Here is an 18548-nt window from a genome sequence, read left to right on the forward strand (position 1 = left end):
ATTTCCTCATTTTAGGAAGGCTCATTTGATGAGTCTTTCCATGTTCCTGTGAACTGGCATCCTTGCCTGAAACTGCTGAGTGACCACATTTTGTATTTTAACTGCTTTTGCTCATCCCCAGAACAGACTCACTGAAGTGGTTGTATAATAAATTTCCACAGCCTTATCAGTATTCACAGCTATTTTTTTAAGTTCTGATTAAGAATAACATGAATTAAACACTGAAGGTATTTGCAGTCAACTTGTCTAGCAATCTCTTCCCAAGACTGCTCTCTAAATTTGTAACATCTCGTATGTAGCTAAACTTTAAATAGACTTAATATAGCTGCATTTCTTTTCCAAAGGGATTTTAAGTTGATCTGATACCTTAGATTAGAGAAAGTGGGAGAATGGAAAAGTCAGTATACAAAAAAGGTCATGCAATACCAAAAGCCAAATTCTGAAAAATAGTTGGCAAGTGAAACTAGTGTCATCCGAATTCTCCCAATCTATTTTTCTAAAACCTTCTGTAATTTTACGAGCAAATTTTTTCAGCAGCTTATCCACATATCAAATTCACAGAAAAAAAAAAAAAAAGCCCCTTCAGAAAAATGTTGCAATACAAGAAAACTGTATTCCTTTGAGAAATCATAAATGTAACACTAAATTTCCAGAGAAGAATTTCTCAATTCAGAATTCAATGAAAAAAGTCATAAGACTAAACACAACAGATACAACTCCTTAAGAAGCTTCCAACAAATCCTTATTTAAATATTAAAAGCAATTAAGGAAGGACATCCTTCTCCAAAAGAAACCTTTAAAGTATAAAATCTACTGCAAAAGCAACAACAAAAGTGTCTCAATACAACTGAGTTCTTGGAAACTACTTCCTCTTTAAGGGACTAGAGTTCTATGAAATGGTGTCCTTCATATATCCTGTACCAATGTTGGAGAAGTCAATTTTAAATCTAAATATGCATCTGAAAATGTGAAAATAAGTGATGCTGAACAAATCTGTTAGCTCTCCCCATGGCAATTAGAAAATGAACTTTTTGTACATTTTCATCTATTGCTATATTTACATATCTTAATAGATTTTTTCATACCAAGTCAGAACTGATTTTTTGTATCATGTATTCAACCTTTTATGTTTGAGGTTAGATTTCCATCAGATATTGTACATTGTTACAAAGCTATAAATTGTCAAAAAATTAACTTGAGCAAGGTAAGGGTCATCAAATAGATATCCTGAATTAATAGTGCATAAAATACTGACAGGTACTTTCTTTCATAGTCTATTTACAAATACAACAAGCTTTTACTCAATTAAAAACTAAATTACACTCTATCAGTTAGTCAAAACACAGGACCTGATACTAGAGTTGAATGGGACACATGTACAGCCAACCCTAAATGTGGGTAAAAAATGGAATATTTAATTTTTACCTCTCTAAACTGAATTTTGTTTTATTTTTTTTAAATTCTCCAGAAAGTGACAGGTGATGTTCTGCCCACTTGGAATGGCAGGCAGGGCTAGCCAGGATCCCCACCTTCCTGCCAGCCCCAAACTGCCCACACCAGCCATGCCGTCCCAAACAGACTTGCTCTGCATTCAGGTTAGTACCCAAAAATAAATCCAGGAAGCACAGTTTTATGAAAATCTGACTAATTGGCATGGTTTTAGTAAGTCAAATGCAATGCCAGGGTGATTTTGGTGTGTCAGCAGGACCACCATGGTGTCCCTGGTGACTGCAGTGCTGGGGTTGTTCTTTGGAGGGTTGGAGCACTTCCCTCCTTCCATGGGTAACACCCTCATCCAACTTCCCTGTTCACACTCAAAGGCAACGCCTCTCAGCATGATGCTCAACCTCAGCACTCGAGTTCACAGCTATCAGCTATCAAACTAGCATATAAAAACAAAGGTATTAAAAAGAGAAGGAAAAAGGGAGAAAATTCTGGGACATGGTTCTTTCAGCTTCTGCATTAAATCTTATCCATGCTGCCACAACCCTCACACAGTCTGTCAAAGCATGGGTTTTAAAGAACATGAATGAGTATTTGAATATTTATTTCTGTAAAAAAAAGAATTTTAAAAAGGAGTTTTTAAAAAGGAGCTTTAATTGGCAATAGGAATTACCCAGTAATTGAATTGCTTTATATATTACTGGCCATTCTTATCTGAATTAAAAAACAAAGCAAAACCAAAACAAGAAACCAAAACAACAACACCACCACCACACATATCCCCCCATCTAATTTACAGTTACCTGTAAATTTTTTCATAGAAATTTTACTATATTTCAATTTATGTACTCTCCCTCAAGAGTAAAATGCTTTTAACTGTACAATTTGCTTTAGGCCTAAAAAAACCTAAAAAATCATAGAAGTCACCACAAAGAAAGTGAGTACAGTATATTTTTAATGGAAATATTTTCATTTTAACCTGTTTTTTAAAATAATGGTTTTGTTCTTTAAAACAACTCCATAAAAATTTAAATTGAAACAAAGCGCTCCAGAGTGCTGAAAAATTTAATATTATTATAATCTATTAAAACAACAACTTCCATAAAACAGCTGAAACATTGAAGCAAAACAAGTTTGAGGCTGATAAATTTAAGGAAGTCACACAAACAAGCTAGGAGAACTCCCAATATAAATACGTAGAGCAAAAGAGTGTTAAAATACTAAATAATGCTTGTAATAGCTGAAAGAGCTAGAAAAAATATTTTTACAATAATTTCTGCTAAGAGACATATACAAAAAGTAATAAATTTCAGCTGAAATGTGAACATGTTTTAGTTCCTCCAAATACAAAAGCAAATTCTACAGAACAGCTCTCCTAGCTCTAAAAATCTTCAAAGATAAAGCAAGCAGAAATTCTCATTCAATTTACTAAACAAATGTTTTCTGTAAGATGCAGCAGAAACAAGCAAGTTTCTCAAAACTCATTTTTATTTAGAGGTAGCATTTATTCAACATATTAACCGATTTTTATTTACGATACTTAATATCATTATTTTTCTTGTGCATTCTAATAAAATTGTAATTCCATCTGACTTTATACAGATACACTTTAAAACAATGATCCTTTTTTGTTTACCAAGTTATTAATCTCTGAATACTAAGGCTCTGAACTGTATTGCATATTAATGCATACAGTTAATAAGTATGCAAAGTGTACAGTGACTTTTTCATAGCAAACTAAGAATTGTTTTAAGAAAGAAGTAATTAACTTTTCAGGAAAATTCTTCAGAAAAAAAACCCACTGTAATGCAATGTAAATTAAGTAATTCATCCACCCAGTAAAGAGATAAAGACACATAACTTCCTGACAGCTGGAATGTCCCGATCAAACATGCATTTAGTTTTGTGCTATTTATTTCTATTTTTCTAATTTTAAATTAACTTGGGTTTGCTTCTTTATTACTGAGGAATTCAGCAGACTAAAGTTTCTTCTGTTACACAGAAAGAAGAACCAAACCTTTCTGCACATTTTCAGACTGCAACCTCCCATTCCTTTTTCTCCCCCTCCACCTACACGTCCAGTTTCCAAGCAAATGTTCAAAAGCCAAGATCCATATGGGATAGTCAGTGTTTTAGAAGCAACATATCCATCAACAGCATTCTTTAAAGGACAGTGCTATAAATCCCAGAAATCTTCAGCTGCATTTGTGATACAGAAACGAATCCTTACAGATTTATTAATGACTTTTTGTATTATCTTTAAGAAGCTCAATATCAAAAAAGCCACACTAGAACAAATTAAAAAGTGGAAACTCTTCTCTAAATGTCAAAGTAAAATTCTGACATTTCGACGACCAGGCTGCTTTATCACTGCTTTTCCAATACAAGAAAAAGTAGTGTCAAAGTTTTCCTTGCATCAAACACTATTTGGTATGGAGGCTTCCATAAGAAATCAACTAAACAACCATATTAAAAACAACTATAGCATTAATATTCTTGTATTTTACACTGTGTTAAATATGCCCATTTGTTGTTAGGAAAGGTACATTCATATACCAATATTAGATACTGAGTTTCCTGTACCCATAGCATTTTAGAGGAAAAGGTTAAAATGAAATATGTAATAGAGAAGCATATGTGGACAAACACACAATTTTAAGGTTTTCATAAACTGCCTCATGTATTTTTTTTATGCCAGTGGCAAAATGAAGTATTAGTCCTACTAGGCAAATTTAAATGGTCTTGGGATTTGAGTCCTCTGTGGAGCAGGAACACTGTCATCTTGGTCTCAGATAGAGGACATATAAAATGAATGGGGTTTCTCAAGACCTATGTTTCCAATTTCTGTCTACATATTTAAATTGAAGCAGAAGTCTCTGCTTTCAAATACAGATAAAGATATTTCCACCTACTTCATAATCTTATAAATGATGCATTCTTGGTTTTGTAGGATGTCCTGATAAGAGAAAACAACCAGAACTACCTTAAACCTAAGGCAGACCTATAATTCTAAGAACAGATTTATAAGGTATGGGGAGAAGGCACAGTAGCCCCGTAGGACTTCCTGATGTTTTCTGTTCCCTTGATGTAGAGAAGGAAAGCTACACCATTTTGCCTCTTCTTAATGAACACCAACAGAATATTGACAAAGAAATCCCTAATATGCGTGAGGTGCTCCAAACTGTCTACCTCAGTACATACTCCTGTCCCTCAGGAAGTATATCATAGTTTATGTGCCCTCTCCTCCTCCAGTATCTGACAGAAAGAGGATTTATATTTAGCTATTTATCTTACACTTATTATGAGGTAAAAGAGGTGCACAGGGCAGCTCAGGATACAAATCCAACTTCCTAACATGAACCCACTCAAAAAAAAAAAAATACAGCAAGTACAAAGTAGACTACTCAGAATGCAAGATGATGACCCTCCAATTTAAAGACTTTCCAAATAACTGAGATGGAATCATTCTGTTTTAGACACATGTGACTATAGTACTTAGTCTTTTCAGTTTTTAAGACTTAGTGTTTTCTTGTTTGTTCAAATTTGCTCTCAATTCTGTACATGAAAATCAAAGCTTTAATAGATGTTACAAAAAGAGATTGAAGTTCAGATTATCAAGCCCAAATCTGAACAGGTAAACTACAAAGCAGTAATTATAACTGCTTATAATCTCAACTCAAAGAAATGCATTAGAAGACAATGATGTAAATATTGAATAAAGGGCAGTATCTCAGCATCAAAAAGCTCAAGGTAGTCCCTCTCGAATATACTATGGTTGTCTACTCTTTGAGGTTACTGTGTTTTATTCCAGTTGGCCCATACCAACACCAGGCATGATGTAAAGCCTTAGAAATTCTACCATAAAGCCAGAATGCCTATGCTATCCAATGCCTTTAAACATTAAATTCCATGTTACAAGAAAAGAAAATCCAAGGTGTTTATTAAATTGTTCTCTTTAAAAATCTCAGACCTCCTTAGAAGTCTGTCATAGATAATACCATTTTATTCAAAGCTCCTTTTAGGAAAGGGAAAACAAACCAAATACCACATTTTATTTACTAACTTATTCTCTGAATTTCAAGGCACATAGCTTCATTAATCAAGGGCTCTCAGGTTATTTGCAATTATATACACAAAACCAGACCTCTCCGCCTCTGAAGGAGAAGTAATGGGGAAATGGCTCACTTAACAAAACAGCCTGTCTCCTCTGAGGTTTAGCCCTTGCAGCCAAAAAAAAAAAACCCCACAACTCACATACAAACCAAAACAATTTCTTTGCTAGATGAAAACTCAATAATTAACTAGCATATAGTAGAGGAATAAATTTATCTCCTGTTCTGGAGAACAATTTCCTGAATGAACAATTACAAAAGTATCTTACAGGTTAGTAAATTGATAGAACCCATATACAAGAAGAATGACATTTTCACTACATCAAAATACATTTTCCCTTTCTTTTCTCTTTCACTTCTCATTTTCTTTCATTTACAAAGTCCCAAAGTCTGCTAAACAGGTGTGATGGCAATGACTGCATACAATTTAGACAGTTCACAGCCTAAGTCCTAAATCAATTTTCTAGTGCAAAATACACCTACAAATAGTAATCTATTAGAAAGAGCACCCCTAAATGTCAGCCTGGCTAACCTGGCCAGCCATTCCCATTAAGAGCAGTGTCTGTCCAAAAGTACTTGCTGAGACCACAAAAACAAATTGTCAGTAAACAAGCATGGTGACCACTGAAGTGACTCTCAAAGAAAGCCATCTCTGCTGGAACCCTCCCCCTCAAAAACAACAGAGGTGGGCATTCTCTCTCACACAGTAGCTTTATGCTTGATTTCTGTATGCATTGCACACATCTCAATTCTTGCTTTATGGACACACTCCACAAAAGAAAACATTTTTGAGACTCAGAAAATGGAAGGAAACCTTCCCTTGCACATTCTGAGACAAAGCCCAACTTTTTTGGTGTGAATACTGATTTAGAAATTTCGTTTGCACGGTATGAAAGCACATCACAGAATAGCTACCTATTGTTAAGATGTTAAAAAAAAAAACCAAACCAGAAACAGAAAGCAATGGAACCCATAGAGAAAAAGAAGCAAATTAATACTTCAAAAGACCATGGAGGATTAAAATTTAGACAGCCCAGGGCCTCAAAAAGAGAGATACAACAATATTGAAAGAATTGCTTAGGGTTGAATATTGAAGTAAATAGCCACATCTGAAGGAGAAGAATTCCCCAATGATTCTAAACGGTAGAAAGTGCAGACACTGTCTCTTCCATATGGAAAAATCACTTGTCCTTTGAGTCACTGGTATTCCTTGGAAAATGGTGTTCACAAGAGTACATACATAGGCTATTGATTTTTGCCCGCTGCCTTAGTTCGGTCTTTAGAAGGGTGACCCACCTATACACACAGCAAACAAGGTATATGCAATACATCAAAATCAGCTATTGTGAGCTACATGTTTCTTCTCTGTTACTGCCTTTGTGTGCTAGGACATGAAGCCAAAGGGGAGGACAGTACACAGGGCACACAAGTACGTGTATCCCCATAAACACAGGCTTATGGGAAGAGTCCAACCCAGGCAGCTGGGTGTAATGCAGTGACCCACACTGAGGCCCCAGTTCTGCTGCCTCAGCAAACTTCAGTCCTCCCAGGAACCTGAGGGAAAGGGCGACAGAAGGGAACATAATGCAAGGAATCCAGTACAAGACACCACTTGAGAATAAAAGTACTCTATTATCACCGGCTCAGAAGAGGAGACATAATTAGCAGATTGCTTAAAGGATTTTATTCTATGGAAAAAATTAAACATCAAAAGAGTTGAGGGTTCAGACACTAACTTTTAATGCTAAGAGAGTAAAAGGCTCTACCTCCGTGGCTGGAAGAGAGTGTAGGAATAGCTACTGGCAATGGAGTGACTTCCTTTAATAGGCAACTGTGAAACTACCTTGGGAGCTAATTTTTGGGCTTGCTCTAAGGCCAAACAATTACAGGCTGAAACATAACTGGCTCAGAGAGGGGCAAAAGCAGGGTCCTCCAAGGTGACAGTTGAAGGAAATAATACCAAAGGCATTTGTACACACAGCCACACTGAGTTAGGATGATCTTTTTATCTTTTCACACATAATTACGACTAAAATAAAGGCTCGTTTTTCCATCTGTAAATGCCAATGTACCTCCAAGCACACACACACTGCATGGGGAGGGGGGAGAAAAGTATCTACTACACAAAACTTCTAACACAGTGCAAAGAAGACATTTATTCCCTCAATGTAGACTAAAACTAGGAAGATTTCTTTACACCTTCAGCCTTGCAACATTTTACTGCAACCCTCACAGTAGATAAATCTACTGAAAGGTAGGACACATCATGGTTTCCATTACGTGTTTGTTTTAAACTCTTGAAGCAGCATATCCTTTAACTAATCTACCCCAATAAATAATGTATGCAAGACAAAATCTCAGCAGAATACAATTATGAACTGAAAAAAACCAAACTTCTGCTCCCATCACAAGCTAGCACTGCAATAAGCTGCAGGTTCTGCATTCACTGCTGCTTTGGCTTTTCACCTTGGAGCAGACAAAGGGTCTGATGTACACGTGCAGCAGAGAAACTCTTCTTTAATGAAAAAATAAGCATTACTCTGTACCCTGAGTTCTCCAGAATATTTACTAATTTTCTTTGCTTTCAACTCTCTAAAAAGCATCAAGTTTGTGTTTCCTGTTGGTTTTTTGTTTGTTGGTTTGGAGTTTTGTTTGGTTTTGGTTGGATGGTTGGTTTTAAAATTTGTTTTGCATTAGTTTGCTCTGCAACTTCAGATTTTTTTCCTTCTTAGGCACATTTGTTTAGAAACTATAACAGTATTTTTTAAAAAGTTTGCTTTTAATTCTACAAAGCAGAGACTTGAATTCCTTTAATGCTGCTTTCAGTGGACACTGTTGATATCCATATTAAAGTTATTTAAATATTTACAGGTGTCCAATAGGTCCAAACCCATACATTTGTGTGTTTGTTTCATATTCTGGATAACTATTTTAACATGTATAATAGTAACACTAATTCAAAATTAATATATTCTTTTGCCATTAAGTATGTATCTAACTGATGGTGAGAGAGCAGACCCTAGCCTGTCAGCAATATCTTCTTGTATAATTTCCCATACGCAGAGCTACTGCTATGGAATATGTCTAGATCTTCAAAGATCATCAATGAAGTGGAAATGGCCACTCAAGCTAAGTCTAGGTTTTAATGATGATGGTGAGGGACATGTTTCCAGAAAGTAGCAAAGTGTTTGAATTCTTTATTATGCAATTAATCTGCTAACACTCCAGTGGCATCAACACTGCCAGCTCCTAACTCCACATGCTCTAGACAGGAATGGAAGTAATCTCTTCCCTATCTTTGAAACCATCGTGATCCCCTCCCATTTCTCCTTTCTCAGCAATCTATGCAACCAGACTGATCTATTGTTACTGAGAATATGGAAGAAACGCAATTGTTCCAGCTTTCTTTTTTTATCTCTCAAACCACTGAAGACACCACACCTACAGAAAGTTCCCATCAGCTCCTCAATTTCATCACTGGTGAAGAGTCACCACTGTTGCTACCCTGTCCCACAAACAAACATGTTTGCTTTGAGCAACGCAGCTACAAAGCAGGGTGGGACACAGCAGAGAAAGTGCTTTTACTGAACAAATTCAACCAGGGAATGAGCTACTTTAACACAGATTCTAGGAAACAGAGCAAGAATTTGCGCTGTATATAAACACCTCGACTACTTCCTCTCCCTAAAGAGGAACTTAAATTCCTGTATATTGACTGCTTAAAAGCATAAATACAGATGACTTATGCTCATCCAGTCCTTCAAGAGGCACAACAGACATTCCACTACTGTCATGCCCGCATTTTCTGACAAGTTGGAAAGCTTCAAAGCAACATTAAGAGATACTGGAAAAAATTGTGCTGAATTCCTAAAAGGGGATTGGTTTTACTGCTAATTTCAATAGAGGTGTTCAGCTAAACAGAAAGCTTAATATCACTCCTTCTTAGGAATCTTTATATGTGATAAATAATTTGACAAGTAGCTATATACTGTAGGAAGCTATTGTATAAAATAAAATTTATTAAATGCATGCTTTTGAATGGAAAGACTAGCATTTCTTATAGGTCTGTGACAAGGAAGTCCAAAAACACACAGGGAACTCAAAGTTCTAAAGAAATTAAAAAACCTTCTGTTTGTCTTAGAAGGCAGTTCTGTTTTTTTAACATGAGCTCTACAAGGCTTAAGAGGCTGTGCTATACAAGTGTATTTATTATACAGTGATACCATATTTATTTTGATTTCCACCATTCTTTCATTCTGTAGTAAATTTTCCACTCTCATGGTGTCCAGAGAAGACTACAATTGGAAATAAGTAATTAAGAACTAACAGAAATATTTTCAAACCGGTACTTGGTCATATTACCAATTTAATGTGTTTTCTGTGATCTTGCAGCTCATATGGTTAAGGCAGTTCACTGATAAACAAACATAAATTTATCAAGAAGGGAGTACAGAAGACTCAACTTATAGCTATAACTATGCTAAAAATACTGTGTATATGTCTCATGATTACACCTTTTAAAACTAGTGCTGAAAAAGTGGATAATGTTCAGTTCAAAACCACAACCATTAAAATCACATCAGTAACTTTCAATAATGAAAGACCTTAGTAATCAAATTTTTATTCTTGAGATCTAGAAACAATCTGATCAATGTCAAAGTACCATCGTGTACAATTAAATTTACTAGATATATCACATCAGAACTACTAAAATTGGCCCACTAAGATATTTTTAAAAAGAAAAAATCCTCAAAACCAACAAAACAAACAAACAAACAAAAAAAGGCCCAGTAACACACACACCAGAAGTAAAGGTTGATGACTTATTTGGAGAACGATATTTCATAACTATGTTATGCAAAACTATGATGGTTATTGTTTAAATTTGAGTTGAATTATTTATATCTAAAAAGGAAGTACACCAAACCTCTTAACCAATGTTTTCCATTATTAAAGAAAATATTGCATTAAAGAATGACCAATTACTGAATCATGTTTCTCTTTAATCAGTGACTCTCCAATGAAAAAAAGAGCTAACTTCCCCATCAATTTCCAAAAAGGCATGGAGAAAGTGGTATTAAATAGTGCAAAAATGTGAAGTTATAAATGTGAAAACCTCCTTCATTTTCACAAAAATAATGAGGAGAGAAGGCAAGAGGTAGAAAACTTGATTCCTGTAAGCAACTATATATATATATAGTACTTCAGGGACTACTGCACAGATCTGCAGATTGACCCAGGAAAACACACACCATGGTGGCTGATGAACTCAGGAAATACTTCTGGACACTCATAACACTTCTGAAACAACATACTGGAAACACTGCTGTAAGTAAGGACTGGTTTCCATACATTACATTTCACTTGGCAATTCTTATTTTCCACATGAAAATCTGGCACACGGCGTGAATTAAAACTAAAAAGCTACTGAAAAGTTTTCAGACTTACAGAAGCTTAATAAAGAAGTGATTTGAAGAGTCTCTTGTGCAACTCAAACATCTCTGTGAAACATTATCCAGGTGACTGGTATTTGCTATCACTGCTAACACTCACCCGAGTGTTTCTATTGTTCCTATGGATTTGCAAACACATCTCCTTTATTCTTGGTGTCCAATCTCTCTTTCAATACCTTTTAATAAACCTTCTTTCTTTTAATGGGCATCTGTTAAAAAACCGACACCAAGAGCCAAGGGGAAACATCTTCAAGGTTTCTTATTTGGTTGTTCACTAATGGTAACATGACAAGAAACCTGTAAGAAAACCCTACATTCAGTGCTGGTTTTGAAAACGCAGTAGCATTCAGAAAATCATGGATTCCCATGAAAACAGCACCCTGCTGCTGGATCACACGCATCAGTCACTTGTGGCATGCTGCTGTCTGAGGAGCTGTGCTGGTGCCAGGAAAATGACTTACAAAGAGATGGAAAAAATGCAGAAGTTTTATTTTGAGTACACAAACAACTGACTTTTCAATTCTTTTGGTTTCCTTCAGATAAGATTTCTGTTCAGCATGACAGAGATGAGCCAGCAGGCATAGATCATCTTTGCTGCAGAAGGGGAAACCTGTGGAGTCGTGCTTAGAGGCAGCTCTGGGGCTGGTGATGGTAAACACCCACTCCAACCAAATGGGTATGGGAATTCCTTTCCACCCCCCAGTGCATGGAAAGAATTATATTACAGAAAATTACAGTTTGGAAGATGCATGCTGGAGGTCTCTTGCTTAGCAAAACTTTTTCAAAATGTATGCAAAAAAACCCTCCCTGCAAAAGAAATACTGTACAAGGAAACTATTTTAAACTTCATTATAATGAAATAAGATGAAATTTTAATTACAGGCCTGGAAGCTGGCTTTTGCCCTAAGAATAGTAATAATTATCAGATTTCATTCAATATGAGCAAACAGAAGACAGCAATTTGAAATGGTCAAATTGCCATTACTTTTTACTCATCGTTATCACTCAGTTAAGACAAAAAAGGGAATGAAAAGATGAATCATTTAAAATACTCAATAAGTGGCCTATATGCTACATTTCCATAATAAAAACTGTGCTATTGTAGTTACATAACCATTAGACTTCACCTTAGATAAAGATTTAAGAACACAGAGGTAATGTATATCAAATAGAAAAATGACAAAAAACAAACAGTCATCAATGGAAAAATTAAAAGACTCGTAATGTCTGCAAGTCATCTAAAGAAAGTTAAGTTTTGGAAAAAATCCCTGGTGACAGGACTAAAAGAAGACACAGTAGAACAGAGTAAGGTCTTAGAATGTCAAAGTCAATGGTGCAGAAAAGGCCATTGTTTTATACAAAGTTGTAGGGTGACTCAGGTGTGCAGTGGGGGTGGAGGTCATTTGGGATTTGAGGTGAGCTGTTTTTCATTCCACAAGTAACAGGTTTAATGAACATACGCTAAACAAATGATCGTCAGCATTTTAATGAGCACCCAACACATTTAAAAGAGCTGTCTCTGAACGTATTTTATTTCTGTTCTTTTCAAAAAATGCTGAAAATACAGTGGAAATTTCAGCAGTCTTAAGACATTGCTGAAAATAGGCTGATATTTTAAACCATCAAGCTGTATGCTCTAGGTACCCACACGCCTATTAACCTTCCACCAACCACAAGCCAAACAACAGTAAAGCTGATGGGATTTTATTAATAAAGTATTCAAGGGTTGAGATTTAATTTATGACAGTCAACAGTTCTGGGAAAATTAGTTTTTATCATCAAACAGGCATAACTTCATTCTTTGATGAGATTAAAAGTTTTCCTGATAAAGGCAACTTCAGAAAGATAGTAAACTTTCGTGGTGCACTTGGATTTTTATGTACAAGACACCGATGTAACTGGTGCCATAAAATTTCATTAGAACACAGACTGCAAGGATGAAGAACTATTCAGATGATGCATCTTCAACAGCCAACTAGGAGAACTATTAATTTAATAGCTATAGCTCTTGTGGGGTCTGCCACAATTTGAACTATGGCTGGCACTTTCCATATTTATTGAATATCTGACAAAAGTATAAATCAACCACTGGTAATTACTGTGGAGAAGCATAAGAGTGGCAGATAGCTACAGGTAATCACACAGACAACACATTACATCACTTGCAAGATAACAATGCTTTCAGATGAAATGTCTGAACATAAGGAAATCTAGTGTATTATGGAAGAGGTAGAGAAAAGTGCATCTCCATGGGAGCAACCATTTGCTGCAGTGATGTAAGTATGAGAAGTGGGTCCCTGTAAGTCAGAGGGTCTCTCTAGAGCCTGCTAGCCTTGCCACTGGAAGCAGCAGAGAGCCTGCTGTTTCTCTCCTGAGATTTCACAAGACTCATAATTAATTATTGATTAATAAATGACTTTTTTAAAAAATTACTTCAGTACCTGATATTTTGGCACTAGCTTCAAGATCAAAGTTGGAAACATATTTTGGTTTAAGGACTAATACTCATGACCAACTATTCCAACTGTGCTAGGTTAGCAGGTATTTTAATAAGAATATTCTTGTGATCCTTGGAGAGGCAGGCTTGATGAGACAGACATATTTGTATAAAGAGAACTTAAGAACTTGCTTCACTGGGTGAAGAAAAACTTTCAAAAGCTGTTTCACTAGATGAAGCATCAGCCTTGCAATTTGCAAGCCTTTGTTTAAAAAGAAGGAGTGCATTTTTGATGGCCTCTCAGAACAATGGATCCTCTAAGGAAGGACACATGCTCTGCTTGTTCTGAATGGGAAATTACTGTACAGCAAGACAAGCAAGGCTTAGAGAATATAGTTTAGTTGAGGACTCAATTCAGGAAAGGTAAAAAGAAAATTGCACAGATACATGGTGCACAGCGCAGATATGTTTCATTATGCTAAGGAATTCACAGCCCTTACTGTAAAAAAAAAAAGAGCACTCTTAAGCATCACCTCTTTTGAAGGGATGTCAAGAATATCCTGAGTCAATTTGTGAGTTCGGTATAGCTTAGGCAGTTTCTTACTCTCACAGGATATATGAGCAGAAAAGAGCATGAGAGGTGCTTTAAACCATGGATGCTTAGCAGGGTAGGTATGGCCATAGCAAAAGAAAAAGCCAGGCTCCACCACAACATACTTTCAGCCTCAGCTGAACAAACACACAGAGAAAACCATTTAAAAGGGCACAGGGAATCAGTAGATTGTTGTAACAGTGCTTCAGAAATTAAAAACTCGTACATGCAAAGGGCTGAGGTTTGGAAGATGTGAAAATAGTGAAGGTTCAGCCATGAAACCATCAGGCTTTTTTCTCACACCATTTCACAGTTCACCACATAGCAAAGAGATGCACCCCGCAGCATGCAGTTTTGTTAAGACTGAAAAAGTAAACGTGTACAACTCTGCTCCTCCACTTAAACATTTCTGAATTATGTTTACATCAAGTAAAAACTGCCCCCATTTTACATGAACACTTGATATACTACCGCAACAGAACTGTAATCTGTTAATAAAATAGTTTTCAGACAATATATATATATATATTAAAAAATATAAATTCATATAAAGGAGTTTAAAGTCACACCTGGGATTTCGATTTTAACCAGTTAATTGATGTTGGAGCTTACTCTTTATACAAATCTTTGAAAAGGCATAATCACATTTGCTGGCACTGTAATGAGTATATTCCAAGAATATCTGTAGAAAGGACCATGGTTTTAAATATTACCTTGGTAAATCTTATGATAACCTTGTATGTCATTTACATGTACATCATGGTAGCTCAGCAGAGGAGGACACAGTAATGAAGAAAGTGACTAAGAAACTGAACCTATTAGACACAACACTGACACAGGATAAACCCACATGAGCTATAGTAATTTCATTTTTAAGCTAACCTTTTAGCTTTCTAAAAAGTCCAATCCCAAATTGTACTTTTGCTGTTGAAGAGTCATTTTGTACAGCAGTCTGCAACAAGTTTTCCATATGTAAGACTTCGCAACACACAGGCAAAAAACAAAACACAAGCACAAAGATCTCTCAAAACACTTCCATGTACCTGTTTTTCTGTTTTATTCATTACATCCTAAAATACCACTAGTAGGTTTTTTTGGCCTCCATATGTAAAATGATCACTTATCACTATGTTCAACCTTTTCTAGCCATATACAAAGCCTTTTCTAATCAGTCATTAAAAGTGATAGAGAAAAATTAATTTAACCTGACTTTCAAATACATTTCTTCAAAATAAACATTTATCAACGCTAGATTATTTTATTTGTATGATACTCTGCTGTGAAGAATTTATGTGCAGGCATAAAACAGAATACATACTAAGGACTTGGAAACAGAAGGAATATCTCATCACAGAAACTTAACCCCGGACTTTGTGCATTGCCACACTGTATAATCCCATTCATAAAGTTTTCATTCATAGTTTCGGCTATGATAGCCATGCTGAACAATCCAGTTTACATCCTTCTATTTCTAAGTGAGAAGACTTAGCATGAGAGGAGAAGATTCAGCAGTTGGCATCTCTGTGAAAACACAGTTCTTCAGCCACTGAAAATACACAACTTCTGACAAATTGGAACAAAAAATAATATCTTTTTCTCCTGGATGTGATGCAAGAAAACCTGTTACAGATTTTGTGATTCATCACAAAATCCCACTCTCTCTCTTTCTCTCTGTCCTTCAATCATCCACCCTGTCACCTCAAACTATGAATTAAGAAAATCCAAACAGGCATGTTAAGAACATACTTATATGCATATTACACTCCCAGATTGACACCCATCAAGTCTACTAAACTTCTTCCAAAATACAAAAGGACTTACCCAGTGTGTCTTTTAGATTTTTAACCAGAGAACCTTTCTTCAAGCTGTTTTTTCTCTCCACATAATTTGATGGCACATATCCCGTTTTGTTGGCCGCGTTTCTTACCCTCCACCATGTCTTAGAATCATCTAATAGCCACAGACGCTCATTTTTCTTGATGTCAAGTTCTTGGTCCTGCTGTGCAGTGTAATCCCACTTTGCAATAACAATAACTTCTTCTGTCATCTTTCATGGAGTCCTTCTGCAACAAAATATTAAACGACAACCATCAGTAAATTATGTCATATAATTCTAATCTTTTTTTCTTTTAATTCCTGTGAAATAAGCACAAAGAGGCTAGAGAAAAATAAGAAGGCCATACAGAGAAAAAATTCTTTTAAAAATAAGGGAAGTCATACTGGTCTTGTTTTTCTGCCACTAAAATATGTCAACACCTTAACAGTACATTCTAGTCATAATGTATCACGTTCACTTTCTCTGAATGTATATAAAATATCATCCAGATACATTAACAGAAAATAATTTATACAACTCATTTAATTTTTGCACATAGCATCATAAAACTACCCCTCACCTGACATTTGAAATTCTGATCTGAGAAGGGAAAAAAAATTGCAGCACTCCAAAAATATATTTTCCTTCTGTCCCAGTTCCTCATACTAACATATATATATTAAGTTTTCTGCAATTAACAAGGTTGTCCATCTTTTTTTAGTAGAAAGTCAAGAAACACTTCAAGAAGTGATGTAACTCACAGGGAAATCTGACATCAAGAAGAGGGTACTGTCTTTAGTAAGCCTTTGTTTGCCATGCTTTATGCAGGCAGCACACAGTGGCATTTTAGGAGAAGCTTTCATTCCCCCATTTGTTCTCAGGAAGATCCCAGCTCAGCACAGTCCTGCACTGTGCATTAGTCAGCAGGGTAGAGAAGAATAGCCACTGCATTTCACTTCTTCCCTATCTGAAGCCTATCCAGAGTTCTATTAATACTGAATGAGTTGTCCTTCTTTCAGTTACCTGTAAGAACACTGATCTTTTTCAAAGCTATTTGTCAGCAGCATAAAGAGAGCTGCATGTCTCTGTATTTTCCTATGCATCCCAGCAATTACCAGGAACAATGTGAGGGAGCACAATAGTGTGAAAGGAAGAGAAAAATCTCATGCTAGTACCAGTGACATTCAACCACATTACAATGCCAACCAAAACATGTCGAATTTATCTTCTAAATTCTGAGAAGTCAGTTAAAAGGTTCTAATCGCTGCAGGAGGGGGTGGGGGGAGGAAAACGGAGGAGGATGGGAGAGAGTGGGAGGTGAGAACATATTTGAAAATCAGTGTAGCAGATTTATTTTTTTTTTTTTTTAAGTAAAAGGTATAATTTCCTTCAAACTACTGATTAGTAGGAAAAGGTCTCAGAGTACTTCAAACTATTAACGTCCAAGGACCTTTGTAACGTGATTTGACCTTGTTGCCTAGGTCTTACATGTACTGACACCTAATAGTTTCTGTGACAGAAAGCTAATTAAAAACCAAACCTCATTCAGAGATTCTGCTCAGAAGGTAAGTTATATCACCTATATTCTGGAAGGGTTCCTTCTGCAGTCTGTAACACACACATATGCACACACACACACACATACTCTTTGCCCCTTGAGCTACAGTATAAGCTGTGAAAACTGCATAGTAGACAACCTAGCTTGTCTACTCCAAGAAAAATAAGTGCTTTCCTTAGTTAAAGTTAATCTATAATCATAAAACATGATAGTGGACTATATTATAATTTAATAGTCTCCTCTTATCCATTTTCTTTCCAGGAGAACATCATATAGGGTTGAGCTATGGTTGCTAAAGCATTTGACAGCAAAGCTCTAGCAAGTACCATCAATGTCACCCCTCATGGTCAAAGCAGGACATAATTTTTGCAAATCTGAAGCTGAGATCAACAGGTTTAAGTTTTTATTTTCCAATCAGAAAACAGAAAGAATATACAATAATTAGAACATTATTCAAACAGCAAGATGAATTTAAAAAGGAGTTATGATGCTTTGAACAATTGAGAAGAAACAGTTCAAACAGGATGTGACTCATGCACGTGGAATTGATGCCTTTACGAGAAATAAGTCACTATACTATTCAACCGATTTTTTCCCCTAAAATAGTAATCTCATCTGGCAATGACAGAGGAGAACCCGAGCTTTGGACCTCAGTCTCCAGTAAACTGCTCTGCCTTCTGACTGACATAAAATGGACAGAGAGCCTACAGGTCGATAAGCTGATGTAGCCACAGGGGGACTGCAATCAAGCGTGTTCTAAAGCCTGGCATTGTCAATATAATCCATCTCTCCAATTTAGATTAGTTTATTTTATCTCAGCAATTGTAAAATGATCAATTCTTACAATTCCTGGGGACATGAAGAACATAAAGAAATAGGACATCATCAGTGCAGTTGGTTGATGTTGATATTAAATAGGCTCCCCTTCTAAAAAAAGCTATTTTCACAACACAGGCAAGTTAAAATGATCTAACAGTATTACAGCATATTAATAATAAAAAAACACATTAGGAATAATATTTGACTAGTGACTGATGGAAAACTATTAAACTCTTCCTATACTTCTGAAGAAAAAGAAATAAAAAATTTACCCTTATTGGAGGGATTGTCAAGTCTTTCCCCAGGGTGCTAGGTGAG

General features: G+C 35.9%; 1 protein-coding gene across 5 annotated transcripts in view; it reads right to left on the reverse strand.

Moving 5' to 3' along the window:
* NCK2 (NCK adaptor protein 2) overlaps positions 1-18548 on the reverse strand; it is an 85579-nt gene that overhangs the window by 17016 nt on the left and 50015 nt on the right. For 4 of the 5 annotated variants that reach the window (XM_027901392.1, XM_027901393.1, XM_027901396.1 and 1 more), the window contains one exon: positions 15859-16100. In XM_027901392.1, coding sequence (XP_027757193.1) covers positions 15859-16084 — 226 coding nt within the window. In that variant the 5' untranslated portion in view covers positions 16085-16100. The remainder of the gene's footprint in view (positions 1-15858; positions 16101-18548) is intronic. The other variant, XM_027901394.1, reaches the window with a different exon arrangement.

Source organism: Empidonax traillii, unplaced genomic scaffold (assembly GCF_003031625.1).
Source record: "Empidonax traillii isolate 1590-97213 ecotype Southwest subspecies unplaced genomic scaffold, ASM303162v1 scaffold782:size294519, whole genome shotgun sequence".
Taxonomy (NCBI): domain Eukaryota; kingdom Metazoa; phylum Chordata; class Aves; order Passeriformes; family Tyrannidae; genus Empidonax; species Empidonax traillii.